Source organism: Trichomonas vaginalis, chromosome V (genome assembly GCF_026262505.1).
Source record: "Trichomonas vaginalis G3 chromosome V, whole genome shotgun sequence".
NCBI classification, from domain to species: Eukaryota; Parabasalia; order Trichomonadida; family Trichomonadidae; genus Trichomonas; species Trichomonas vaginalis.
Window position 1 is genome coordinate 32785383 of NC_067207.1, and position 20863 is coordinate 32806245.

The window sequence follows — 20863 nt, forward strand, 5'->3', positions numbered from 1 at the left end:
TTAAAGAAGAACTAGACCCATTCACATATTTGAATGTTTACTTCTACCATTTTGAAAAGTCTTCATTCAGCAAAGTTTGGAACATCGAACCAGTTAAGTTTGCTATTGTGACTAAAAATGGTGCGAAATTTGAAGACTTAGACATAGAAGGTTTGTTAACAGTCCAAAGAAAGTTTTGACAGAAGGTTCTCAAAACCTTAAAGAAGGCAAAGCATACAAACTTGTTATACCTTATGAACCAAAGAAAGCAGACGACTATGAATATATGAGTCTAAAGTTGTAGAAGTTCAAGGTAAATTGGGTAAAAAGGATTTTAGAGTCTAAGCCAGTGTTTGCCCCTAAAGAGGAAGAGAACATTGACATTGACCCAGAAATGTTCTAAAAATAAAATTTTATTTTTACATGTCAAATTTCTTTTTCTCTGGAACTGGTTCAGGTTCTTTCTTCTCTTCTTCTACTTTCTTTCTCTCTTCTTCTTTTCTGGTGGAGTTATGTCAAATTTGGCGCAACTATATTTTATGTAAAAGTTCTTTGTCCTTTAATAGCTCATCTATTCTGTTTTCTATTTCATCTTCAAGAACAGCGCATGTGTCTTCTTTGCATTCTAAGAACTTTTGTTGGACTTCATCTTTCCAATCGGTGTCATCTCTGTCAACAAGTCTGTCATTGACAATTTTAAGACTGCTCTGCTTAATGTTTTATGGTTCTTGTCATATTCCCAGAAACAGAACTTTAGAACAAATTCCCCTTTCTTGTTTACACTATATGTAAGATTTTATGGTCGACAGATGTTTTGCTGTCGAAAAGCTTGTCTCGAATATAGATAGCGAAATCGCTAAGACATTTTCTAAAAGATAAAAATTTTAATTTTTCTAAAAATATGTTAGAAAAAAGTTTGCTGACATTGACAAGAAATTTGAGAATGTTTTAAAACAAGAACAAGAGGAAGTTAGAAAATGCTCAGATAAAGCCTATACATGACAAGTTCTTATTTGCTCAGAATGGTATAACAGGTCTAATTGCACCACCTGGGTCGGGTAAGACTTTCACTTATCTTAAAATGGCTGCACAACAACAAGAACTAGATGAGAAGAACCCATTCTATGAGTTAGTTGTTATTTGTAGTACTTCTGGTCAATTTGACCAAACCGTCAATTCGTTCAAAGATATTATAAAGAAGTCTAAGTTAGTATGTATAAAGGATTACTGAGTTGTTAGATTGGATAAAGAAGTACCAAAGAAGAGTTTTGAAGTATAATGCTATAAATGAGTATATAAATTCTAAGTTTAAAGACCCAAATGAGGAAATGCAGAGAATATTAGAGAAGAAACACTTCAGAAACAAACAGAAAGAGATAGAATACATTTCGAAGAAATTGCAATCTTACGATTGGAAGACTTACCCTCATAGATGTCTTCTTATCTTAGATGATTTCGCCTCTCATCCTTTGTTAAAGAACAGAGAACAAGATATGTGTCGAATTCTTAAGAAGCTCAGACACTTTAACATCTCAGTCGTAATATGTGTACAGACAGCAAAGAGTTTAAGTAAGGATGTTAAAAGAATACTTACTGACATTATACTTTTCCCCGGATTGTCCGAAGACGATTTCATGGAACTTATGAAAGAGTCCATGGCAGGTAAGTTTGACAGACATGAACTCTGGGAGAAGTATAAAGTCATACAAGACCCTCATACTTCTTTCAGAATTCATATCTACGCAAACAAAGTTCAAATTGTAAAAAGTCAAGCTTGAAAAATATAAGTGTTTAGTCTTAGTAAGTCTGCTGGAGTTCTGCAGCTTTCGGTTCTTCTGGCTTTGGAAGGCATTCAGGAAGAGGAACGCCAGTCATCCGTTTGTGTCCTGTCGGAAGGAAAATATTTTCCTGTCGGAAGGAAAAACTTTTCCTGTCGGAAGGAAAAACTTTTTCTGTCGGAAGGAAAAACTTTTTCTGTCGGAAGGAAGAACTTTTTCTGTCGGAAGGAAAAACTTTTTCTGAAGTTCGACCAAAAAGTTCTCAATTTTCGAAAATTTGAATGGTTTACGGACGGACAACTGGAAGAGTTCTTCCTGTCGTCGGGAAAATTTTTTCCTGTCGGATGGAAGAGTTCTTCCTGTCGTCGGGAAAATTTTTTCCTGTCGGATGGAAGGACTCGGAATGCCAGAAGGATTTGACGAGGCAATTGCCTGAAAAATAAATGGTTCATTTACCCTACTTGTTTGAAGTTGTCAAAATACTCTGTTATTTTTTCCTTTAACAATGGCAAATCTTCTTTGAAGGTAAGTATTGTACAACCTTTCATATCATAGTGTGTTTGAGGTAACGTATCTTGAACTATTTGTTTCACATCTTCATTTGGGGTCATTGAAATCGGTAAGTTTTCGCGATAGAACCAATTTCTGTCAGATTTGTAAATCTTAGCAAGGTCGTAAAAGCTTTTGTTGTTTCTTCTGACTAAATGCAACATAACCATATCTCTGTCTTCTTCATTTTCCATCTCTTCAGTATAAATCATATACTTATAGTTCTTTTCCTTTCCTTTTGGTACCGAACGTGGTATTCTTTTCTGAATGCTTTTGTCTTTGGATTCAATGACTTCATCTTTTGCATGAAGTTTCTTTTCCATCTCTTCACGTTCTTGTCTATGAATTTCGTCAAGAAGTCTGTAAATATACCAAGCATAACGAGGTGAAGCCCACATTGCTACAGCATTTACAAGAAGTCTATGTACATAATATCCTCTCAAACCGTTTGGCAATTTTTCACGATTTTCATAGAGTTTTGGCGACTGGGGTTTTTTACCTACTCGCTGTTCTTCACTGTTTTCATAGAGTTTTGGCGACTGCGGTTTTTTACTTACTCGCTGTTCTTCACTGTTTTCATGAGTTTTAGGCGACCCAGAAAAAAGTCGGTCTCGCTGTGCTTCGCTCAAAAGTTCTTGTGTGCTTTGGTTCCTAAACCAGTCTTGTGGTTTCTTAGTGTCGGGTGCAAAACATGCTGTCAAAATACTTTGCATTTGGTACATGTCATCTTTGACTGAACGAATGAGACGGAGTTGTTTGTTAAACTGTATGTACTCATATTCTTCATTTATAGCTTCATGGACTATAACTGTTGTTGTGTTCTCTGTTGTTGACATATCTGTCTTTACATACAAAATAAAAAAATAAATAAAAATAAAACTAACTTTATTTTTTCTGACTTTCACAAAAGACCAAAAATAAACGCTTTACATGTATTTTTCAGCAACTTCGTCAAATAATTTTATAGCTTTATCTATCTCATCTACTTCAAACGTTTCTTTACCTTTCGTGGGAGCACCATACATTTTCTCAAACTTTTCAAGTAGTTCTGTTTCTGCAGCTCTCATATCATTAACAAACACAACCTTGACTCTATTGACTGTACTGTCATATCTTTGAGTTATATTATATGTTCTTCCTATCTTATATCTTTTTGTATTGAAGTCCTTCGGTTTCTGAACGATGTAAAGTAAGCCTTCACTGCAACGTTCCGTATCGAATGAACCATATGTTATGAAGTTATATCCAACAACTGGGTCTAACCATAACAAAACTATTGGTATAAGACTTTTGTCTATAAGATATGCTGCAGTTCCATAGAATCTTACCGATATCATAAGCACAGGATTTCTTGTCAAAATTTTCTGAGTTGAAGCATTTCTAACCCAGTCGTTTGTTTTCTTTCCAGATGGAGATATAATGTCTGACAAAGAATATTTGTTGTATTTCTTTGAGTATCTTACGTTTAAATCACCTATTCTAACCAATTTGGTGTCATTGTCTATCTTTCTAACTGTTTCAAACTCATTGTTTGACATATATGTCTTTACATACAAAATAAAAAAATAAATAAAAATAAAACTAACTTTATTTTTTCTATCTTAAGGAAATTCATGATTTTCATACGGAATCTCTTCTCTCGGTTTTCCGAGGGAAGCAAGCATATGCCATTTTACTCAGAATTTTGTTGCTGAATTCAATAAAAATAATGTTTAGGTGAAGAGGTGAGATCTCACCTGTTTTCTCACCTGTTTTCTCACCCAAGTTATTTTTTTAAATTTTGTGAAAACTCAACGGTTTGACACGTGCCATATGTCATTTTTTGACGAAGTGAAGTTTTGCACTTAGTCAAAAAAATCCCTGAAATTATTTTACTCAGAAATTTGTTGCTGAATTCAATAAAAATAATGTTTAGGTGAAGAGGTGAGATCTCACCTGTTTTCTCACCTGTTTTCTCACCTCATGTTTTGTCAAGACTTCTTCGTACATGTTTTGTCAAGACTTCTTCGTACATGTTTTGTCAAGACTTCTTCGTAAATGTTTTGTCAAGACTTCTTCGTACATGTTTTGTCAAACATGAACGTAAATGTTTTGTCAAGACTTCATCGTAAATGTTTTGTCAAGACTTCTTCGTAATGAGCGTAAATCAGACAAAAATAATGTTTAGGGTAGAAGGTTAGATCTAACCTGTTTTCTAACCTCTTTTCTAACCTCATGAATTTTCATGATTTCATCGTACATGTTTTGTCAAGACTTCTTCGTACATGTTTTGTCAAGACTTCTTCGTACATGTTTTGTCAAGACTTCTTCGTAATGAGCGTAAATCAGACAAAAATATATTTTAGGTGAAGAGGTGAGATCTCACCTGTTTTCTCACCTGTTTTCTCACCTGTTTTTTCATGAGCGTTTTACATGAATTGTACGATGTATATTTGAAATCTTAAACAGTTTCGTAGCTTCTATTTCTTCTTTTAGTATGTCAAAAGTTTTAACGATACCGAAAGTTTCTTTATACTTCTTCTTGACGTCAGACAGAAGGAAATCTTCTGCTGTTGGATAGTTTTTGTTCAGAAATGCTAACATGTTCATTTTATTTTCTACCGGCTTCTCTGCTTCTTTCTTTAAGTCTGCATAGTCGTTTCTCATACGTTCTATCTCTTTGACGGAGTAGTTATATTTCCTAATTGCTGCTTTACATTTAGAACATTGCGGGTTCATTTTTGCGTTATATTCTGAAACCTTACCTGCTAAAACAACTAAGGCGTCAATGGTTTTCTTTAACTCAAACATAGCGGGTCTTATCTGTTCATTCCATACCTTACCTCTTCTATCTTTATCTCTTATTTCCCAAACACATTCAGCAACTAACGAAACAAAGTTGTCGTAGGTCTTAAATTCTTCAGATTTATATATGTCAGAAACATTCTTATATACCATGTCGCAATCTTTGTCCATAACCTTATGGTTGCAATGAAAACCAAGGAATTCATAATTTACCTTTCGTATGAACTTCTTTATTTCTACTGAGTCAGTTGGTTTCACTTCAATTTCGTCAAATTCGGGAATAGTGAGTTTTTGTTGTTGGATTTCAGGTAGTTTAGGCAAATGGTCAATAATGTCCTGCATTTCATAAAGATACTGTTCATTTGTTTCATCTTTCGCACTACAGTCTAAATTACTTGTTAAAAGTTCTTGCTTTATCTTCTGGATTTTTGTTTCAAAAGTATATGAAGAAGGAATGAAGTTTTTCATCTCTACCAACATTGACGTAGGATTCATAACTAACGAGTTTGGTGCTGTTGTTTGAATTGCTGTTGTGCCGATTGTTGAAATCATATCTTTACATACAAAATAAAAAAAATAAATAAAATAAAGTTAGTTTTATTTTTTATTTCGGGAAAATTCATGAAAATTCATGAGGTGAAAAAACAGGTGAGAAAACGGGTGAGATCTAACCTCTTCACCTAAACATTCTCGTCAAATACAAAAAAATGAAGAATAAATAAAATAAAACTAACTTTATTTTTTCTATCTTAAGGAAATTCATGAAAATTCATGAGGTGAAAAAACATGTGAGAAAACAGGTGAGTTCTCACCTCTTCACCTAAAATATATTTTTGTCTGATTTACGCTCATTACGATGAAGAAGTCTTGACAAAACATTTACGAAGAAGTTTTGACAAAACATATACGTTCATGTTTGACAAAACATTTACGATGAAATCATGAAAATTCAAGAGGGTGAAAAAACAGGTGAGAAAACAGGTTAGATCTAACCTTCTACCCTAAACATTATTTTTGGTGAATTCAGCAAAAATAAATGGTTCATTTACTCACATTTTGACGAAGTGCAAATCTTCACTTCGTTCATTTTGACGAAGTGCAAATCTTCACTTCGTTCATTTTGTGTTGAATTCAAAGGTATTTACTCACATTTTGACGAAGTGCAAATCTTCACTTCGTTCATTTTGTGTTGAATTCAAAGGTATTTACTCACATTTTGACGAAGTGCAAATCTTCACTTCGTTCATTTTGTGTTGAATTCAGCAAAAATAAATGGTTCATTCATAACACCCTTTGTAAGCTCATAAAATGTTTGTTTTGAGGTCGAGCCACTTTTGGCTCCACCGTATTCTTTCAACCAAAACTCAAGAATTTCCTGCATGAATTTTGTATAAAAAGCAACCGCCGGAATTCAGACGGTTGCTATATTCTTCACAAAATGCCTTATAATACTCTTCCCAGGACTTATTTTCCAACAACTTTCTAAAGTCTTTCCTAAACTGACTGACTGACGGCACAAAGTGGCTTAACGAAAACATTAATATATAAAATTCATGAAAATTCAAGAGGGTGAGAAAACAGGTGAGAAAAGAGGTGAAATCTCACCTCTTCACCTAAACATTATTTTTGCTGAATTCAGCAACAACTTTCTCTCAATTGGAGCTGTAGCATACTCTTTGCGTAAGCGGTTCAGACCTTCTTCGAACTCTTGGTCTCTCTTCGATTTGGATTGAGATTGGAATTGCTGGAACAACCAAGGGTTGGGGAAGTAAGGCATAAGCTGAGGAGGGTAGTTCGGGAAGCCTTGTGGTGGGTAGTAACCTTGAGGTGGAAATTGGTAGTAATTCGGAGGTACTTGCTGGAACTGAGGTTGCTGAGGTGCAGGGGTTGGTGCTTTAGGTTCCTCTGGTTTGGGAAGGCGTTCAGGAAGAGGGACGTCGGACATTCGTTTGTGGCTTAACCGTCGGACCACCAACGATAAAAATCTCTGCTACTAGCAGTACTTCTACTGACAGTAGCAGTACTTTTACTGACAGTAGAAGTACTTTTTCTGACAGTAGCAGTACTTTTTCTGACAGTAGCAGTACTTTTTCTGACAGTAGCAGTACTTTTTCTGACAGTAGCAGTACTTTTACTGACAGTAGCAGTACTTTTACTGACAGTAGCAGTACTTTATCGTCGAAAACCCTCTCAAATTTTCCTTTTTACTGACAGTAGCAGTACTTTTACTGACAGTAGCAGTACTTTTACTGACAGTAGCAGTACTTTTACTGACAGTAGCAGTACTTTTTCTGACAGTAGCAGTACTTTTACTGACAGTAGCAATGGACAACATCGAGCCATTAGATGAGGCAGTTTACCTAATTTAAATTAACGAGCTTGTTAAAGACTACTTGCGCAAGGTCATGAAGCCCAAGGTCAAGTTCACCACTATTTCTGGAAGGGCTGCCTTGAATCTCGAGATTTCGACTGGAATTCCAATTCAAATACCAGAAAACACTCCTTTCGACGACATAAAGGACGCCAAAAGAGAAGCTCTTGTTAAGTTCCTAAACAAACGTCCTTGGATACTACTTCCAAACAGAGAGAGTCCAATTCCACGAATTATACAAATTCTCAAGGGTCTCCTTCACTTCTCTGGTCAACCATTCTACATAACCTGTGAAGGCGGCATCCAACCAGTTCAGTAAACATCTCATTTTAACTCCACTTTTTTATGTTTTTTGTGAAAGTGTCAAAAATAAATTGTTTTCATGAGTTTTCTACGATGTTAGAAAAGTGGTTAGAAAACGTGTTAGATCTAACATGCTAACATAAACATTATTTTTCAATACTTTTTCAGCACTTTTCCGTAGTTATATATGAAAGACAATTCGAGATAAAAGTCATAGTACAATGGAATAATATGTTGCACACCATTTGTTGTGAACCAAACTTGAAAGTCAGAGAAACTGTTACTAGGTGGTTCGTAGAATTTAGAAGCAATGTCATAAAGGTCCTTACCAATACATAGAAAACTATTGTTGCTTGAACTGAAACTTGCATGACACATAACATTTTGAGGGTCAAACACGTTTCTATAAACCATCAAAATCTGCTGGTGGAAGTATAAATTTAAATGGACCATCTGGTGTAATGGTTCGTTCTGGTTTAGTAACCGAAGAAATTGTGCCCAAGAACGTTTGTCTACTTTCCAAAATAAAAACTCTGTATCTCTTGGAGGGTTAATTTCAATCTTTTGAAATGAAACGGTGGAGTTCATCTTGTCATATTCTAGTTTCAGATAGTATGTTCCATTTAGTAAAGAGTCGTATTTTTTTGAAATTCCCAATAATATTTGTTCATTTGAGTTTGAAAGTCATTTAGAGTTTTCTCAAGACTTTCGTCTGAACGAACTGTAAAGATTCTCATTTCGTCAAATTTGTCTATTAGACCATCAGAACCTTTATACTGCCCATGAAAATATACTGCGAACATAAATGCGTTAGTTCTATTTGAAAACAAAACTCTTCTAAATCCTATTGCCTTTGCATCTGAAGGACTTTGAAGCCAACGAATTGGATAGTCAAACCTGTATGCTCGGGATGAAATTTCTTCATCTGAAATAGTCCTACCAGCATTTGTAAAGATATAGTCTAACGCGTTTTGTATCTGCTACTTTTTGTTTGTTTTTCAACCTGAAGCATTTAATATATGTAAAAATATATTGTTTTAAAATGGTATGCCATTTCATATTTCTCATCTAACAAACAAGTTTCCTGTAATAAACAGAAATTCATCAAAAGTGACAGCTCTCAATTTTTTGACATTTGTAATTTCTAAATTGAATGAGAAAAATGAAATAATACTAAGCATAATACAATATTCTAGATTTAATTATAATTAGGAAAAAGTTAGTTTTGAGAATACTTTTCATAGGCATATAGAATGAAATCTTCTGAAAAATAATATCACATAAACTCATATTATTTTCTAATATATAACTATTTTATATAAAAATCAAATTCAATGATCTTAAAAGCGAAGGATAAACCTCAAAATTTACGAATATAATGAGTGGGAATATAATGCTTATCTATCATAAAACCATATGAAATATCAATTTTTGCTTTACGCCTAATTTTTGACGACAATTAGCAAAAAATGTTAAATGTTAACACTCAGTCCATTTGAATATGAAAAATAAAATTGACTTTGATTAAATGTTTTTATTTATCATGCAATTCTTCTTGCGACCAAAGATTTGAATAAAAGTTCAAAAAATAAGATAGCTTAAAAAATAATATACGGTAGTGTTTACTAATAGATGAATAGTATATAAATTCTATTAAAATGGATTTGATCCAAAAAAATATATAAAATTTGATCATAAATAAAATCGTTTTAAATTACTTCTTCATTTAAATTATAACAATTATTTTTGGTTTTATATTTTTTTGGATCAAATCCATTTTAATAGAATTTATATACTATTCATCTATTAGTAAACACTACCGTATATTATTTTTTAAGCTATCTTATTTTTTGAACTTTTATTCAAATCTTTGGTCGCAAGAAGAATTGCATGATAAATAAAAACATTTAATCAAAGTCAATTTTATTTTTCATATTCAAATGGACTGAGTGTTAACATTTAACATTTTTTGCTAATTGTCGTCAAAAATTAGGCGTAAAGCAAAAATTGATATTTCATATGGTTTTATGATAGATAAGCATTATATTCCCACTCATTATATTCGTAAATTTTGAGGTTTATCCTTCGCTTTTAAGATCATTGAATTTGATTTTTATATAAAATAGTTATATATTAGAAAATAATATGAGTTTATGTGATATTATTTTTCAGAAGATTTTGTGTTCTTCTTCAAAATTTTATTTTTTTATTAAAAAGAATCTTGACAAAATATACATTTACTTTAATTAATATTTAAAAACGTGCTCTATCAAAAGTTCCAAAAATTCAATATTTTAGCTTTTCTGAGGTGTCACTTTTGATGAATTTCTGTTTACAACATTCCCAACGGTCTTCTCCAACAAACTCAGCGTACATTTCAAATAAAATTTAAAAAATGTCACTTTTTTAAAAATAAATTTTTTACTTCATGCAATGTTTAACACATCGAAAGGCATGTCCATAAGACGTTCTTCTTCTAACCTCTCTAGTCTGTTTGGATAATTGGCACGTGCTGTTTCCAAATCCATTTCGTAGCGAAGACCAGACAATTTGTCATAGACTTTTATGGGTCTTCCCTTCCTATATTTAAAATTCTTCGAAACTCTCCAACCATATCTTTGTAACTCTGCTTTTATTCTAGCAGATTTTCTATCCATTCTATATGGGGGCATTTTTATAAAAATAAAAAAAATATTTTTTCTTTACTTTACATAACCGCCTGCTGCCATAAGTCTTTGACGCCAACCCATACCAGCTAATGAAGGTTGACTTGGTTTAGTTTGGAAACTAAACTTTGGTTTTGGTTTATCTTCAGTTTTTGGTTTTTCTTCTTCTATCGGTTTTTCGTCACTTTTCGGTTCCTCTGACTTTACTTCACTTGCAGGAACAGTTGTGTCGTCAACATCTTCATAAATATCATATGCCATTTGTTTTTGTTTTCCTTTCAACTTTTTGTGTTTGTTGTAAAGTTTAGAATATTTCGACTCTAAGTCAATGAGATGTTCTATAATGAACTGTTGGTCAGTGAAGTAAACTTTTCCATCTGTTGTCTCGAAAGCTCCTTCAGACTTCAATATTTTATTTGTGAGAGTCTGTTTCTTTTTTGAGATACTAGCCGTTCCATTTTTATGAAAAGTGACTTTGTAGTTAGGGTTTGTATTTCCAGACCTGGCACTTTCTATTATTGAATTTTTCTCTTCATCTGTAAGTTCTTTGACAGGTTTTGACAATGGTTCTGAACTTTTTGTTTGTGGTGTCAAATCTACCGTTTCAACTTCTTCGGTCATTTCATCTCAGTAAAAAATTTTAGTTTGGTTTGTTTTCAACTGGTTGTTGTTGTTTTTTAAGTCGGTCTAAAACTTCCTGAGGTATAGGGAGGACTTGACAAACACGTGGTGTAACTGCTGGAAGTCGACAAATCCATCTTGAACCCATTTGTCTCAATGCTGTATTGTTCATTTCATCTCAGTAAAAAATTTTACATTCCCCACGTTTGAGGTGGTTGAGGTTGGTTATTGCTTACCCACTGTTGTGCATGGTTATATCCTCTGTTAAAGAATCTTTCACCTTGGTCCATATAGTGTCCTGCTTGGTTATAGTAGTCATTTGCTTTGTTATAATAGTTTCCTGCTTGTCTTCCTACATTGTCCATCCATCCTTGAACTTTTCCTCTTGTTTCAGGATTTGGAATAAGATTTGTTGCATCTCGTGCTACCTCCCAACCTTTCTGTACAGTTTGTATAATAGGTTGTGCTTTCTCTTTCAGTATACCTAATGTACTCAAAATCTTCCTTCCAATTCCAAATGCACCTCTAGCTATTGTTCCCACTGCGGGCAAAAATCTAGATGCGACTCCTGCTAATGCGCCAAATAAACCCATTTCTTATGGGTTAAAAAATGACGAATCCAAACAAGGACCCCTATGTTTCTAAGGCAACAAAAAAAGCACTCATGATAAAAATCTTTAGTTCAACACCAAATGCTTGGTTTATGGATATCTTGGAAAACATTCCGAGGTATAGAGAAGATGGACTCCATACTGGTTAATATTTGTTGGTCAAAACACAAGATACTGTGAAGCCATACCATTATGGTCCAAAAATATTTTAGATGTGAAAACTGCTTTGACAATATTCGTTGACAAATACCATCCAACAAAACTGACATCTGACTGTGAAAGTTCTTTCAAATCAGATGATGTAAAAAACTATCTGCGTTCAAAAAATGTAAACCAATATTTCATTGTCGACCAAAACCATTCTGCTCTTGGTGTCATTGACGGTTGTATAAAATGTTAAGAGACTTAAACCAACCACAAGGTGGTGAAGCAAATGAAATGTCATATGACGACAAGTATAGACACTTCTCCCAGGCAAAGATGAGACAAGTTTTAAATATTTACAATAACCGTAAACAAAAAGGTTTGGGAAACCACTCCCCGAAGAAATGAAAAATAACCCTGACTTAGAGAAGACTATATATTTAATAATTTAGTCAAAAGAGACAAACAAGAAAGAATGCCGGGCTTCAAACTTCAGAAAGGTGACAAAGTAAAAATAGAAATACCTAAACGCGACCCATATGAAAATACTATTGACTATGACAACAATGGGAACCCGACAGGTACTCACATTCGTGTTCGTAAAAATAGAAGAAAGTATACAAGAGAATATTATGAAGTTTTAGGCAAACATGGCAAAATGTACACACTGCAAGCAGAAGATAAAACTACTATTGCCAGACCTCGTTTCAAACTTGTCAAAGTTTCAAGGTGGTATGCTTTCAAAGACAGTTCCTAACAAATATAAGACAACTCCTGACGAATATGCTAAAGAAGTTGAAAATGACGACTAAGCATTTCTATACCATGCGTAAACTGTCATGTAAGGTGGCATGTATTCTTTACTTTGTCCCGTTGTTTGTGTATATCCTGTAAGCGATGTGTATGGTTTCCATCTCCCTGAGTGTTACCCCAGAAACAATTTATAGCAAACTGAACGTTGTCTTTAACATCATATCCTTTACCTTTTGTCATTGCTGACCAATCCCAAAATTTATGCTTATGCCAACCTGCTTGAGATGTACTTAAATCTAATGTAGTGAACTGTGTGCAGGTAAATTTTCACCTGAAATCGTTTTACTTCCACCTGTTTCCTTTGAAGAGTTTGCACAATACAAAAACTGTCGACTATTTGAGTTCCAAGTTCCAAAACCAAGTACTACTTCTGGTCTGGTAGAGTTCATTGACGTATAAATAGAGCTATAGGATATAATGTTTGAAGTATTTCTGTCTTTAATGTTTGAAGCTCTGTTTTGTCTGCTTTCTTGTCATATAAATCTTGAGCAGTGAATTTAATATTATGTTCATCCTTCATGACATAAACATCTTTACATCTAATGTTTCCCATCGTCGTTATGTCGTCATCCGATGTTAAACCTTGTGGAAAGTTAGGAGGTTTACAATATAATGCATCCCCACCAGTTTCTTCAACCGTTCCTTCAATACTTTCTATAGCAAACAGTTGTGAAGAAATCATGTGTATGGTTCTTGTCTGCTTTCTTTTCAAGGCTAACGTTTAAGTCTGTTATTTCAGAAGATGTATGTGTATGTCCAACGTCACTTTTCCTGTTTAAGGTTTCTTGTAAGTTTGTAATATTTGCAATGGTATGTGTATGTCCAACGGCACTTTTCCTGTTTAAGGTTTCTTGTAAGTTTGTAATATTTTGCAATGGTATGTGTATGTCCAACGGCACTTTTACTGTTTAAGGTTTCTTGTAATTTGTAATATCAGATATAGAATGTATATGAGTCTTTTTTAGAAATATTCGTTTTTCAGCTCTTGTCACTTCACTTGACATTTTATTGTCAACATATGTTTTGTCTGCTAGTTCAGGATGAGTATGTTCTTTTGTTGCATAAGCATTGTTAGCTCTTTTCTTTCTTCTTTTGCTATTGCATCGTTCTACATATTCTTTGTCAGCTTTGTTGTCAACATCTGCCTTCAAAGAGTTCATTTATGGTTTCTCGTTTAAAGTTCCTTTTGTTGGATTTATACAGACAGTATGGTTTTATTGTCTTGAAACAGAAACTCATCTGTCATTGGGTTTAATGTCAGTTTTAAGTTTCCTTCTTTCAATGACTCAGATATCTTAGAATAGTTTGAAAAGTTTGTTGTGTTCTTATTTAGAGCTTGCATAATGAGTTGTCGGTTGTGTTGTATTTCTCTCATGGAAGCAATATCTTTCGACATTTTTATTATAGATAAAATATGCTTCCAATAGAAAAAGAAAATTCAAGAGTTGCTACACTAAACCATTAGATGAACTTTTTACTAATGTCGGTCAAAAGTTTGAGACAGAGACCGTAAAGCATGAAGGCTATCGTTTTGACTACCCATTAAGATGGTTAAGAGACCCATCTGTCACAAAGCTATTGGCTTTCGTAGAATGAAGTTCATTTCAGAAGCCATACATGGTTTCCCATTTACGGTCGTTTTGAAGTTCGATACTATAACAAGAAAAACGTATGTATGAGAAATTTGAACAGGAAAACTTTTACAAGTTAGTTTGCTTGTAAACTTAGAAACAACTCTTCAAGCTTTTCAAGAAAAAATAAACGATATCTATATCGAATATGCAAACCAGTATAACATTGACGAAGGAGAATACATCTCGATATTATTTATGACAGGAAAATGCAACTGTTAAATCAATAAAATAGAAAGACCTTGGAGAAAACGTTTTACATTTCTACAAAATATAACACTTGGCATGGTATAGATTTATGAGGATGTTAAATCAGCCTGCAGCATATCCAGTACACCCAGACTTTTATGAAGTCGAAAACCCTAATGGAACATATGAAAATATTTTCGACCAAGATGCTATTATTGTTCTGCTTCATTTTTCTGGCGCCCAAAACTCTTTTTTTGCTTGCAAATGACTTTTACGAAAAACCTACAAAGTTATATGAACCGCCGAGTGGAAGTATTTCAGACTTTCAAGTATGGTTTACTACAGATGGAAGAAAAAAGAATAATTCCATTATACCATGCGTTTTACTTAGAACTTAGTTTCATATACAACTACTATCGAACGGTAAAAATATAATTTTTTAATACGGTTGAGGTGTTGGATTTGGTTGCCAACTAGACTGTGGTGCAGGTTCAGGCTGTTGTATAACAGGAGCTTGTTCTTCTGGTTCAGGGTCTTTAGGTATAATACCAACGAACTGACCTACTCTTTTACCAATATTTTTGACACCGTTCCATACTCCTCTTCCGACAGATTTTATTCCATTCCATATACCTCTTCCAACATTTCGAAAGAAGTTTCCTATCTTACTGAAGAAACCCATTTTACTATATGTAAAAATCTAATGTCCGCCTAGTCTCTTACGTTTCCTGTTGAGTTCCATAGCATTCTTTAACTGGAGCTCATACATTCTGTTTCTCCTCTGGTAGAAAACATATTCTGGGTCAACTCCTGTGTTCGCGTCATCTGCATAAAGTTGTTTATATCCCACTTCAGGGTTTGTATAAAACTCTTTCCATCTCATATTTGCATACCATGGTGGCAAACCTAACGCAGCGTCGTTTGACATGGCAGTTTGCATTTGTACATCTGTTGGCACTTGACCATAGTTTGCCATTGCAGTTTGTATTCTAACTTCATTTGGAATATTCTCTGGGTTTGGTTGTCCAGGTTGCTGTGCATTCGCTAAGTTCTGTGCGTCCATTTAATATTAGATAAAAATATCTCTTACGAGTACATATACTGAACATTTGCAGGCATTGGTTCATCTTCATATTCTCTGTACTTTTCTGCCACGTCAAATAAATAAATGACACAATGGAAAAAACCTAAAACAAGTAGTCCTATTTCAAACCACATTTACTTACTAATAAAATTTCTTTATTGTGACACTTTCTCCGGTTTATAGGACCTCTCTCATATTCTATCTTGTCATATATAAACTCATAGTCATGTATGTCCTCTAACCATCTCATAACGGTTTCCAAACCACTTTTATCGGATGTAAAGTAAAAGCATGGATGGTTATGTATAACGTCTAAAGTTTCTAAAGAGTCTCTCAAAGTCCAGTCTACTTGGTATTGAAAATCCCATGTGTTATAGAACGGCGGGTCCACTATAAAGAAAACATTTTCCTTGTCTTTATATTTTTCATACAACTCTGTCCAATGACATCTCACAAACTCTATACCCTCAATATATTTTTCTATGTCCTCTTTGAAAACATTTGTATAGTTAAGATATAAAACTTTTGACATAAGTGTTTCAATGTCATGAACTCTTATAGAACCACTATATAATAGTCTAGCAGATATACTATCCCAGTCTATATATTCTGCTTTTTTCAAAACCTCTCTCACAATATTTTTGTTATCTAATGGTATACGTTCCATCTTACCTATAGGTATCTTTTCTTTTAACTCTTTCAATATATTGTTTGTGTCTGGAATATGTTTGAGACGGTCCATATAGTTGTCGAAGTCATTGCATATAATCTTTGAGTCAGGAAATACGGTATGACATAAATGGGATATATAGAAACTTCCACCGAACAAATCTACAAATGTTAGACCATTCGGTAGTTTCTTAAGTTCTCTCAATATAATATCTTTACATCTACTCTTATTTCCAAAGAACGGTAACGGCGGTTTTGTAAAATTCATTTATATATAATAATAAAAATGTTTTTACCCGAAAAGTAACAGAAAAGTGACAAAGCATGAAAACATATATAATTTGTGAAAAGTGAAACAAAAAGTGACATTTTTAAAAGTGACACCATTAATATGATGTAAATAACAACGGTTTTGGTTTTGTCACCGGTTGGTCGGCTGGGGTTCGGTCCTCCTCTTGGGTCTTGGGCAAAATTCTTAGGGCTAGAAGGGGCGCAGCCCCTGGAAGCCCTCCGAATAAAAACTTCATTTATACTAAACATCTTCAGGGCTAGAGGGCGCAACGCGCCTGGAAGCCCTCCGAATAAAAACTTCATTTATACTAAACATCTTCGGGGCTAGAGGGCGCAACGCGCCTGGAAGCCCCACTACCTTTTTTTTTTTTTTTTTTTTAGTCTTAGTATTAAAAGTCGGATATTCGGAGTAAACAATAGGAAAATTATCGTTTTGCATTTCTTTACATTGTTCACTCGAATTGATTACTGTATTCAATGAAAAATATTAAATATCAAACATTTACTAGTCAAAACAAAACGCTCGTAATACATCCTTCCTACTCAATTAGAATGGAGCTTGTGTTCAGTGGTGTCTTCTTATTCTCATTGATCGGTAAAAGATCAGCTGAGGGAGAATGGATGATAATATCTGTACTAGATTTGTATATCGTGATTTTCTTCTCGAGTTTGAGTGAATGCGAGGAATCAGTTACATGTGAGGAGCGTCTAAGCTTGAGAGAGTTGCTTCTTCTATTTGTAAGCTTACTTGATCCCAATCTTCTTAAACATAATGGGATGGTTTCTTCAACTTGGACCCACTTAAATTCAGAAAAATTCTTCTGAAAGTGCGGCAATGGCTTATATATCACTGGTTTAAGTTCTGAACTAGTAATCAAGATAGCACCACTTGCATTTGGAGGATATGGTGAATAATAGCTCGATGAAAAAACAGTTATAACTCTTCCACCAAAATGCTCTTCAACTCCCGTAGTGATGCATTGGTGCGCTCTTATGATTCCATAAAGTTTATTAATCGTTAAAAATTTGAATGTGGCTTCAACTCCAAAATTAACCCCGAATCCTCTTGGATTTGGACTGTAATAGTAACTCGCATGTGAAGGATCACTCCACAATAGATCACAAACAAGTTCATGGCTGTCTCCTTCTGTAAAAGATGTAATCGGTCGCTTCAAATTTTTAATTTGATCCAATGTTTGTAGTTTTGGACTAATACCTCCATGGACTAAGAAGTACTTGTTATTGACAACTGCAGCAATTGGCAAATATGCGAATACTTTATTGAAAAAATCAAATATTTCTTCATCATATTGCTGGATGACTTGAGTTTTGAATCCATAGTATTCATTGATTTGTTCGAACTCATGATTTCCGCGGATCATATAGATATTCTCTGGATAAGCGATTTTGTATGATAATAATAAAACGACAACTTCGACGGAAAGATCACCACGATCAACATAATCGCCCATAAAGATATACCTTTGGTTCGCAGGTGTTCCAAGATCATTAAAAATCCTTAATAAATCTCTTAAATTTCCATGGATATCTCCAACTACAATAAAATCACCTGAGAGATAGAGTAAAGATGGTTCTTCGTTGAATATCTGGGGTATTATTATTGTCGTCTGGCGGTTTTAGACGACAATGCGAATTTTCAAATATTAGGATTTTTAGCCAGATAAAGAGCTACTCCATATATCATGCGTGTTTGCATACTATATACATAGATGGAATTGATGTTCTGCCTTTATTTAGGTACCGAAACATGCTTGAAAAATCTATTTTTTAGACGACAATGATAATTTTGTCACTTTTCCAGACGACAATAATAATTTGTCACCTTTTTAGACGACAATAATAATTTTGTCACTTTTTCCAGACGACAATAAAACATCCTCTTTAAATTTGAAACTCCGAAATTTTTCTTGAAAAAATTGTGAGTTATCTCAATTCGAAAGTTGTTGAAAATGGTTTCTATATAATCAAAGACTATTTTCCACACAAACAAATTCTCAATATTATTCTGAAATTTGATAATAATCTGATTTATTTATGTCGAGCATAAATTTTTATATAAAACGATTCTTTATGATGAGTATAATCCAACGTATATTAAATACGATTATGGAGAAATTACCGGTTTTAAATAAAAATCGATGAAAGTACTCTGTTCAGCATAGCTCCAATAAGAAAAATGAGTAGGGGCGTAAATTATATTTGAGAATGACATAATACAAAGAATGCCCGTGATTTTACAACCTTTGAATGATTGAATGAATTGGCATCTATTCTCACTAAAACTAGTGACAAACTCAACCCAGTATTAGTGTATGATAATAATCCTCTTTATTTGAGTATTTTCCCACATTTGTAAAAATTTTTCATGGGTTTATCAATAGTTTTTTGTTTATACATGTAATCGCTAAGTAAATTCAATGTGATAGTGTGATATATTTAGGATATCCTTGATCCAATTCATCAATCTACAATCAACTCATTCGGAAAAAGGCCATTAAGTTATATAATTGAGTGAAATGCTTTTATTGCATGTGTCAATCCATTATCATTCATATATGTATATGATTTACACTTCAAACTATGCCTGAAATTTCAGAGCAATGAAATTTTCAATCAAATGAATTAAATTATATAATTCAATGGTTTGTTTTCAGAATGTTGAATCATATTGTGAAGATTTGTTCTAAATTTCTATAATTTCGAATTCAAAAATTATCATAACAATTTGTCAGCAATTAAAAGTTATGCAATGAAATTGCCAATGGGAAACATAGCAAATCGTTTAAGAATTAAAGTTGTATATATATGAAATATGTAAATCAGAAATTAAAACATATTTTAATACGAAATTCTGTGTTTTATGATTCTTGCTTCATAAAGGGCTTTGAATTATGGTGATAGAGTTTGTAATTGATTGATCTAATTTTAAGAAAATTTCAAATTATCTTTGAGATTTCATTTTTTTTAAGGCAAGATGTTAAACTAAGTGTTTATTAAAATTATTGGTTTTATACTACTCGATCGTTATTGAGATTGTCTAAAACAACTGTACTATGTGTCTCCTCGGATTTCTTTCTAAAGTAAGCGAAATAAACTACAATGCATATAATCACAACGACAGCAACACCAATCATGACATATCCAACAATCTTTCCTGCCTTCTTTGCCTTATTTTTACTTATCTCTTTATTCAAATCATCATAGTTTAAGGACCATTCAGGAGGAGTTTGTGGATCTCCTTCAAGAACTTTTGATTTTTCATCCATTGGATCTTTGTTGAAATTCATGGAATCAAGCTTTATTGTTCGGCAAAATCTTTCTGGATCTGGGCAATAGTTCACTTTCAATACACGATGAGATTTACCACTTATGAATTTCACAGGATATGAAAAAGATTCGTTGATATTATTTTTAGTGCATTGATATGTAACTTCTTTGTTATCAGCATCAACAGTATGGAACTCAAAACTTTCATATCCATTGCATTTATAAGTTCCACAAAGATTTTCGAAATGATCTTCTGTGTACTCTGTTTCAGGCATATCCATTAAATGACCTGGAAGAACAGCTTTATTGTTTTCACAATAATATTCCTGATCATTATATTTTTGATAATCTGAAATAATATCAGCTGAAACGAATTTTTCTCTATTGGGATTATAGAATTGGTTATCTTTGTCATTACAATATTTTTCAAATTCTAGATATTTACATACATCTTCGGATACATTAAATATTGGAAGTTTGTTTGAAATCGATTTATAATTAAATCCAACAGTGTTGTAACTTGATTGCAAATAACCTTCTGGGAATTTCTTTTGTGGTGGATCTATTGCAAATCCTTCAATTGTTTTGCCGTTAATTGATTCAGGATGTCCGAAAACTAATGGTTTTGTATTTGCCCAGTTAATTTTATAATTACCTGTATCCATTAAAACAGCCATTGTTGCATCACTAAACTTTTGAAATGGCGCATCAACATTAGGAACAGATCCAACCATATATTCAGTATAATAAGTTCATTTTCAAGATGTGATCCTGCTGTGGTTTGTCCGCCTTGATCTTCTAATTCGATACCTGCAGGGCATGACTTATTCTTATCTCCATAGAATTTGTCAACACCGAATCTCTTCTTTGCATAAAGATGGGCATAAGGAGTAACTAAGAAATTGTATTTTTTGTTATACTTTGTTAATTGACAAGTACTGGTTATATATAATTTATCTTCTTGTTCATAAGGATGGAAACTCCAATACGCTGAGGAAAGGAAACCAATAGCATGTGTCAACTCATGAAGGACAGTGTAAAAGAATTTGCTTTCGAAATCTGTGTAATCACATGGTTTTTCAGGAACAAATC

The 20863-nt window shown here is 33.4% G+C and overlaps 13 protein-coding genes and 1 pseudogene across 14 annotated transcripts, besides 3 other annotated features; 1 reads left to right on the top strand and 13 right to left on the bottom strand.

Moving 5' to 3' along the window:
• Positions 1-16862: part of a mobile genetic element that runs on past the window's edge.
• Positions 1308-1757, top strand: TVAGG3_0445770 (protein of unknown function, DUF4106 family; the record flags this gene model as incomplete). Its single annotated transcript, XM_051234384.1, has 1 exon — positions 1308-1757. One exon carries the CDS (start codon positions 1308-1310, stop codon positions 1755-1757), a length of 450 nt encoding a protein of 149 aa, XP_051104114.1.
• TVAGG3_0445780 (uncharacterized protein) lies at positions 2515-2706 on the bottom strand (the record flags this gene model as incomplete). The annotated part of the gene is made up of 1 exon (XM_051234385.1): positions 2515-2706. A coding segment is annotated over one exon (192 nt), but the record flags the coding sequence as incomplete, so codon positions are not given.
• TVAGG3_0445790 (organellar and viral DNA polymerase type B) lies at positions 3233-3844 on the bottom strand (the record flags this gene model as incomplete). The annotated part of the gene is made up of 1 exon (XM_051234386.1): positions 3233-3844. The coding sequence occupies one exon, from the start codon at positions 3842-3844 to the stop codon at positions 3233-3235; it is 612 nt and encodes a 203-aa protein (XP_051104116.1).
• TVAGG3_0445800 (organellar and viral DNA polymerase type B) lies at positions 4704-5642 on the bottom strand (the record flags this gene model as incomplete). Its single annotated transcript, XM_051234387.1, has 1 exon — positions 4704-5642. The coding sequence occupies one exon, from the start codon at positions 5640-5642 to the stop codon at positions 4704-4706; it is 939 nt and encodes a 312-aa protein (XP_051104117.1).
• TVAGG3_0445810 (uncharacterized protein) lies at positions 6700-7035 on the bottom strand (the record flags this gene model as incomplete). Its single annotated transcript, XM_051234388.1, has 1 exon — positions 6700-7035. One exon carries the CDS (start codon positions 7033-7035, stop codon positions 6700-6702), a length of 336 nt encoding a protein of 111 aa, XP_051104118.1.
• TVAGG3_0445820 lies at positions 7918-8567 on the bottom strand (annotated as a pseudogene). The gene has a single exon. A coding segment is annotated over exon 1 (650 nt).
• Positions 8852-8888: a mobile genetic element.
• Positions 10067-10104: a mobile genetic element.
• TVAGG3_0445850 (uncharacterized protein) lies at positions 10191-10421 on the bottom strand (the record flags this gene model as incomplete). Its single annotated transcript, XM_051234389.1, has 1 exon — positions 10191-10421. The coding sequence occupies one exon, from the start codon at positions 10419-10421 to the stop codon at positions 10191-10193; it is 231 nt and encodes a 76-aa protein (XP_051104119.1).
• On the bottom strand, positions 10467-11051 carry TVAGG3_0445860 (phage tail repeat-like family; the record flags this gene model as incomplete). Its single annotated transcript, XM_051234390.1, has 1 exon — positions 10467-11051. One exon carries the CDS (start codon positions 11049-11051, stop codon positions 10467-10469), a length of 585 nt encoding a protein of 194 aa, XP_051104120.1.
• Positions 11071-11223, bottom strand: TVAGG3_0445870 (uncharacterized protein; the record flags this gene model as incomplete). Its single annotated transcript, XM_051234391.1, has 1 exon — positions 11071-11223. One exon carries the CDS (start codon positions 11221-11223, stop codon positions 11071-11073), a length of 153 nt encoding a protein of 50 aa, XP_051104121.1.
• TVAGG3_0445880 (uncharacterized protein) lies at positions 11243-11644 on the bottom strand (the record flags this gene model as incomplete). Its single annotated transcript, XM_051234392.1, has 1 exon — positions 11243-11644. One exon carries the CDS (start codon positions 11642-11644, stop codon positions 11243-11245), a length of 402 nt encoding a protein of 133 aa, XP_051104122.1.
• TVAGG3_0445890 (serine threonine-protein phosphatase family) lies at positions 14879-15121 on the bottom strand (the record flags this gene model as incomplete). Its single annotated transcript, XM_051234393.1, has 1 exon — positions 14879-15121. One exon carries the CDS (start codon positions 15119-15121, stop codon positions 14879-14881), a length of 243 nt encoding a protein of 80 aa, XP_051104123.1.
• TVAGG3_0445900 (uncharacterized protein) lies at positions 15140-15502 on the bottom strand (the record flags this gene model as incomplete). Its single annotated transcript, XM_051234394.1, has 1 exon — positions 15140-15502. The coding sequence occupies one exon, from the start codon at positions 15500-15502 to the stop codon at positions 15140-15142; it is 363 nt and encodes a 120-aa protein (XP_051104124.1).
• A 160-nt stretch (positions 16863-17022) lies between the features above and the next one.
• On the bottom strand, positions 17023-17955 carry TVAGG3_0445910 (phosphoprotein phosphatase protein; the record flags this gene model as incomplete). The annotated part of the gene is made up of 1 exon (XM_001293683.2): positions 17023-17955. One exon carries the CDS (start codon positions 17953-17955, stop codon positions 17023-17025), a length of 933 nt encoding a protein of 310 aa, XP_001293684.2.
• A 1415-nt stretch (positions 17956-19370) lies between these two features.
• TVAGG3_0445920 (regulation of choline O-acetyltransferase protein) lies at positions 19371-20833 on the bottom strand (the record flags this gene model as incomplete). The annotated part of the gene is made up of 1 exon (XM_001328271.1): positions 19513-20436. The coding sequence occupies one exon, from the start codon at positions 20434-20436 to the stop codon at positions 19513-19515; it is 924 nt and encodes a 307-aa protein (XP_001328306.1).
• Positions 20834-20863: the final 30 nt, after the last annotated feature.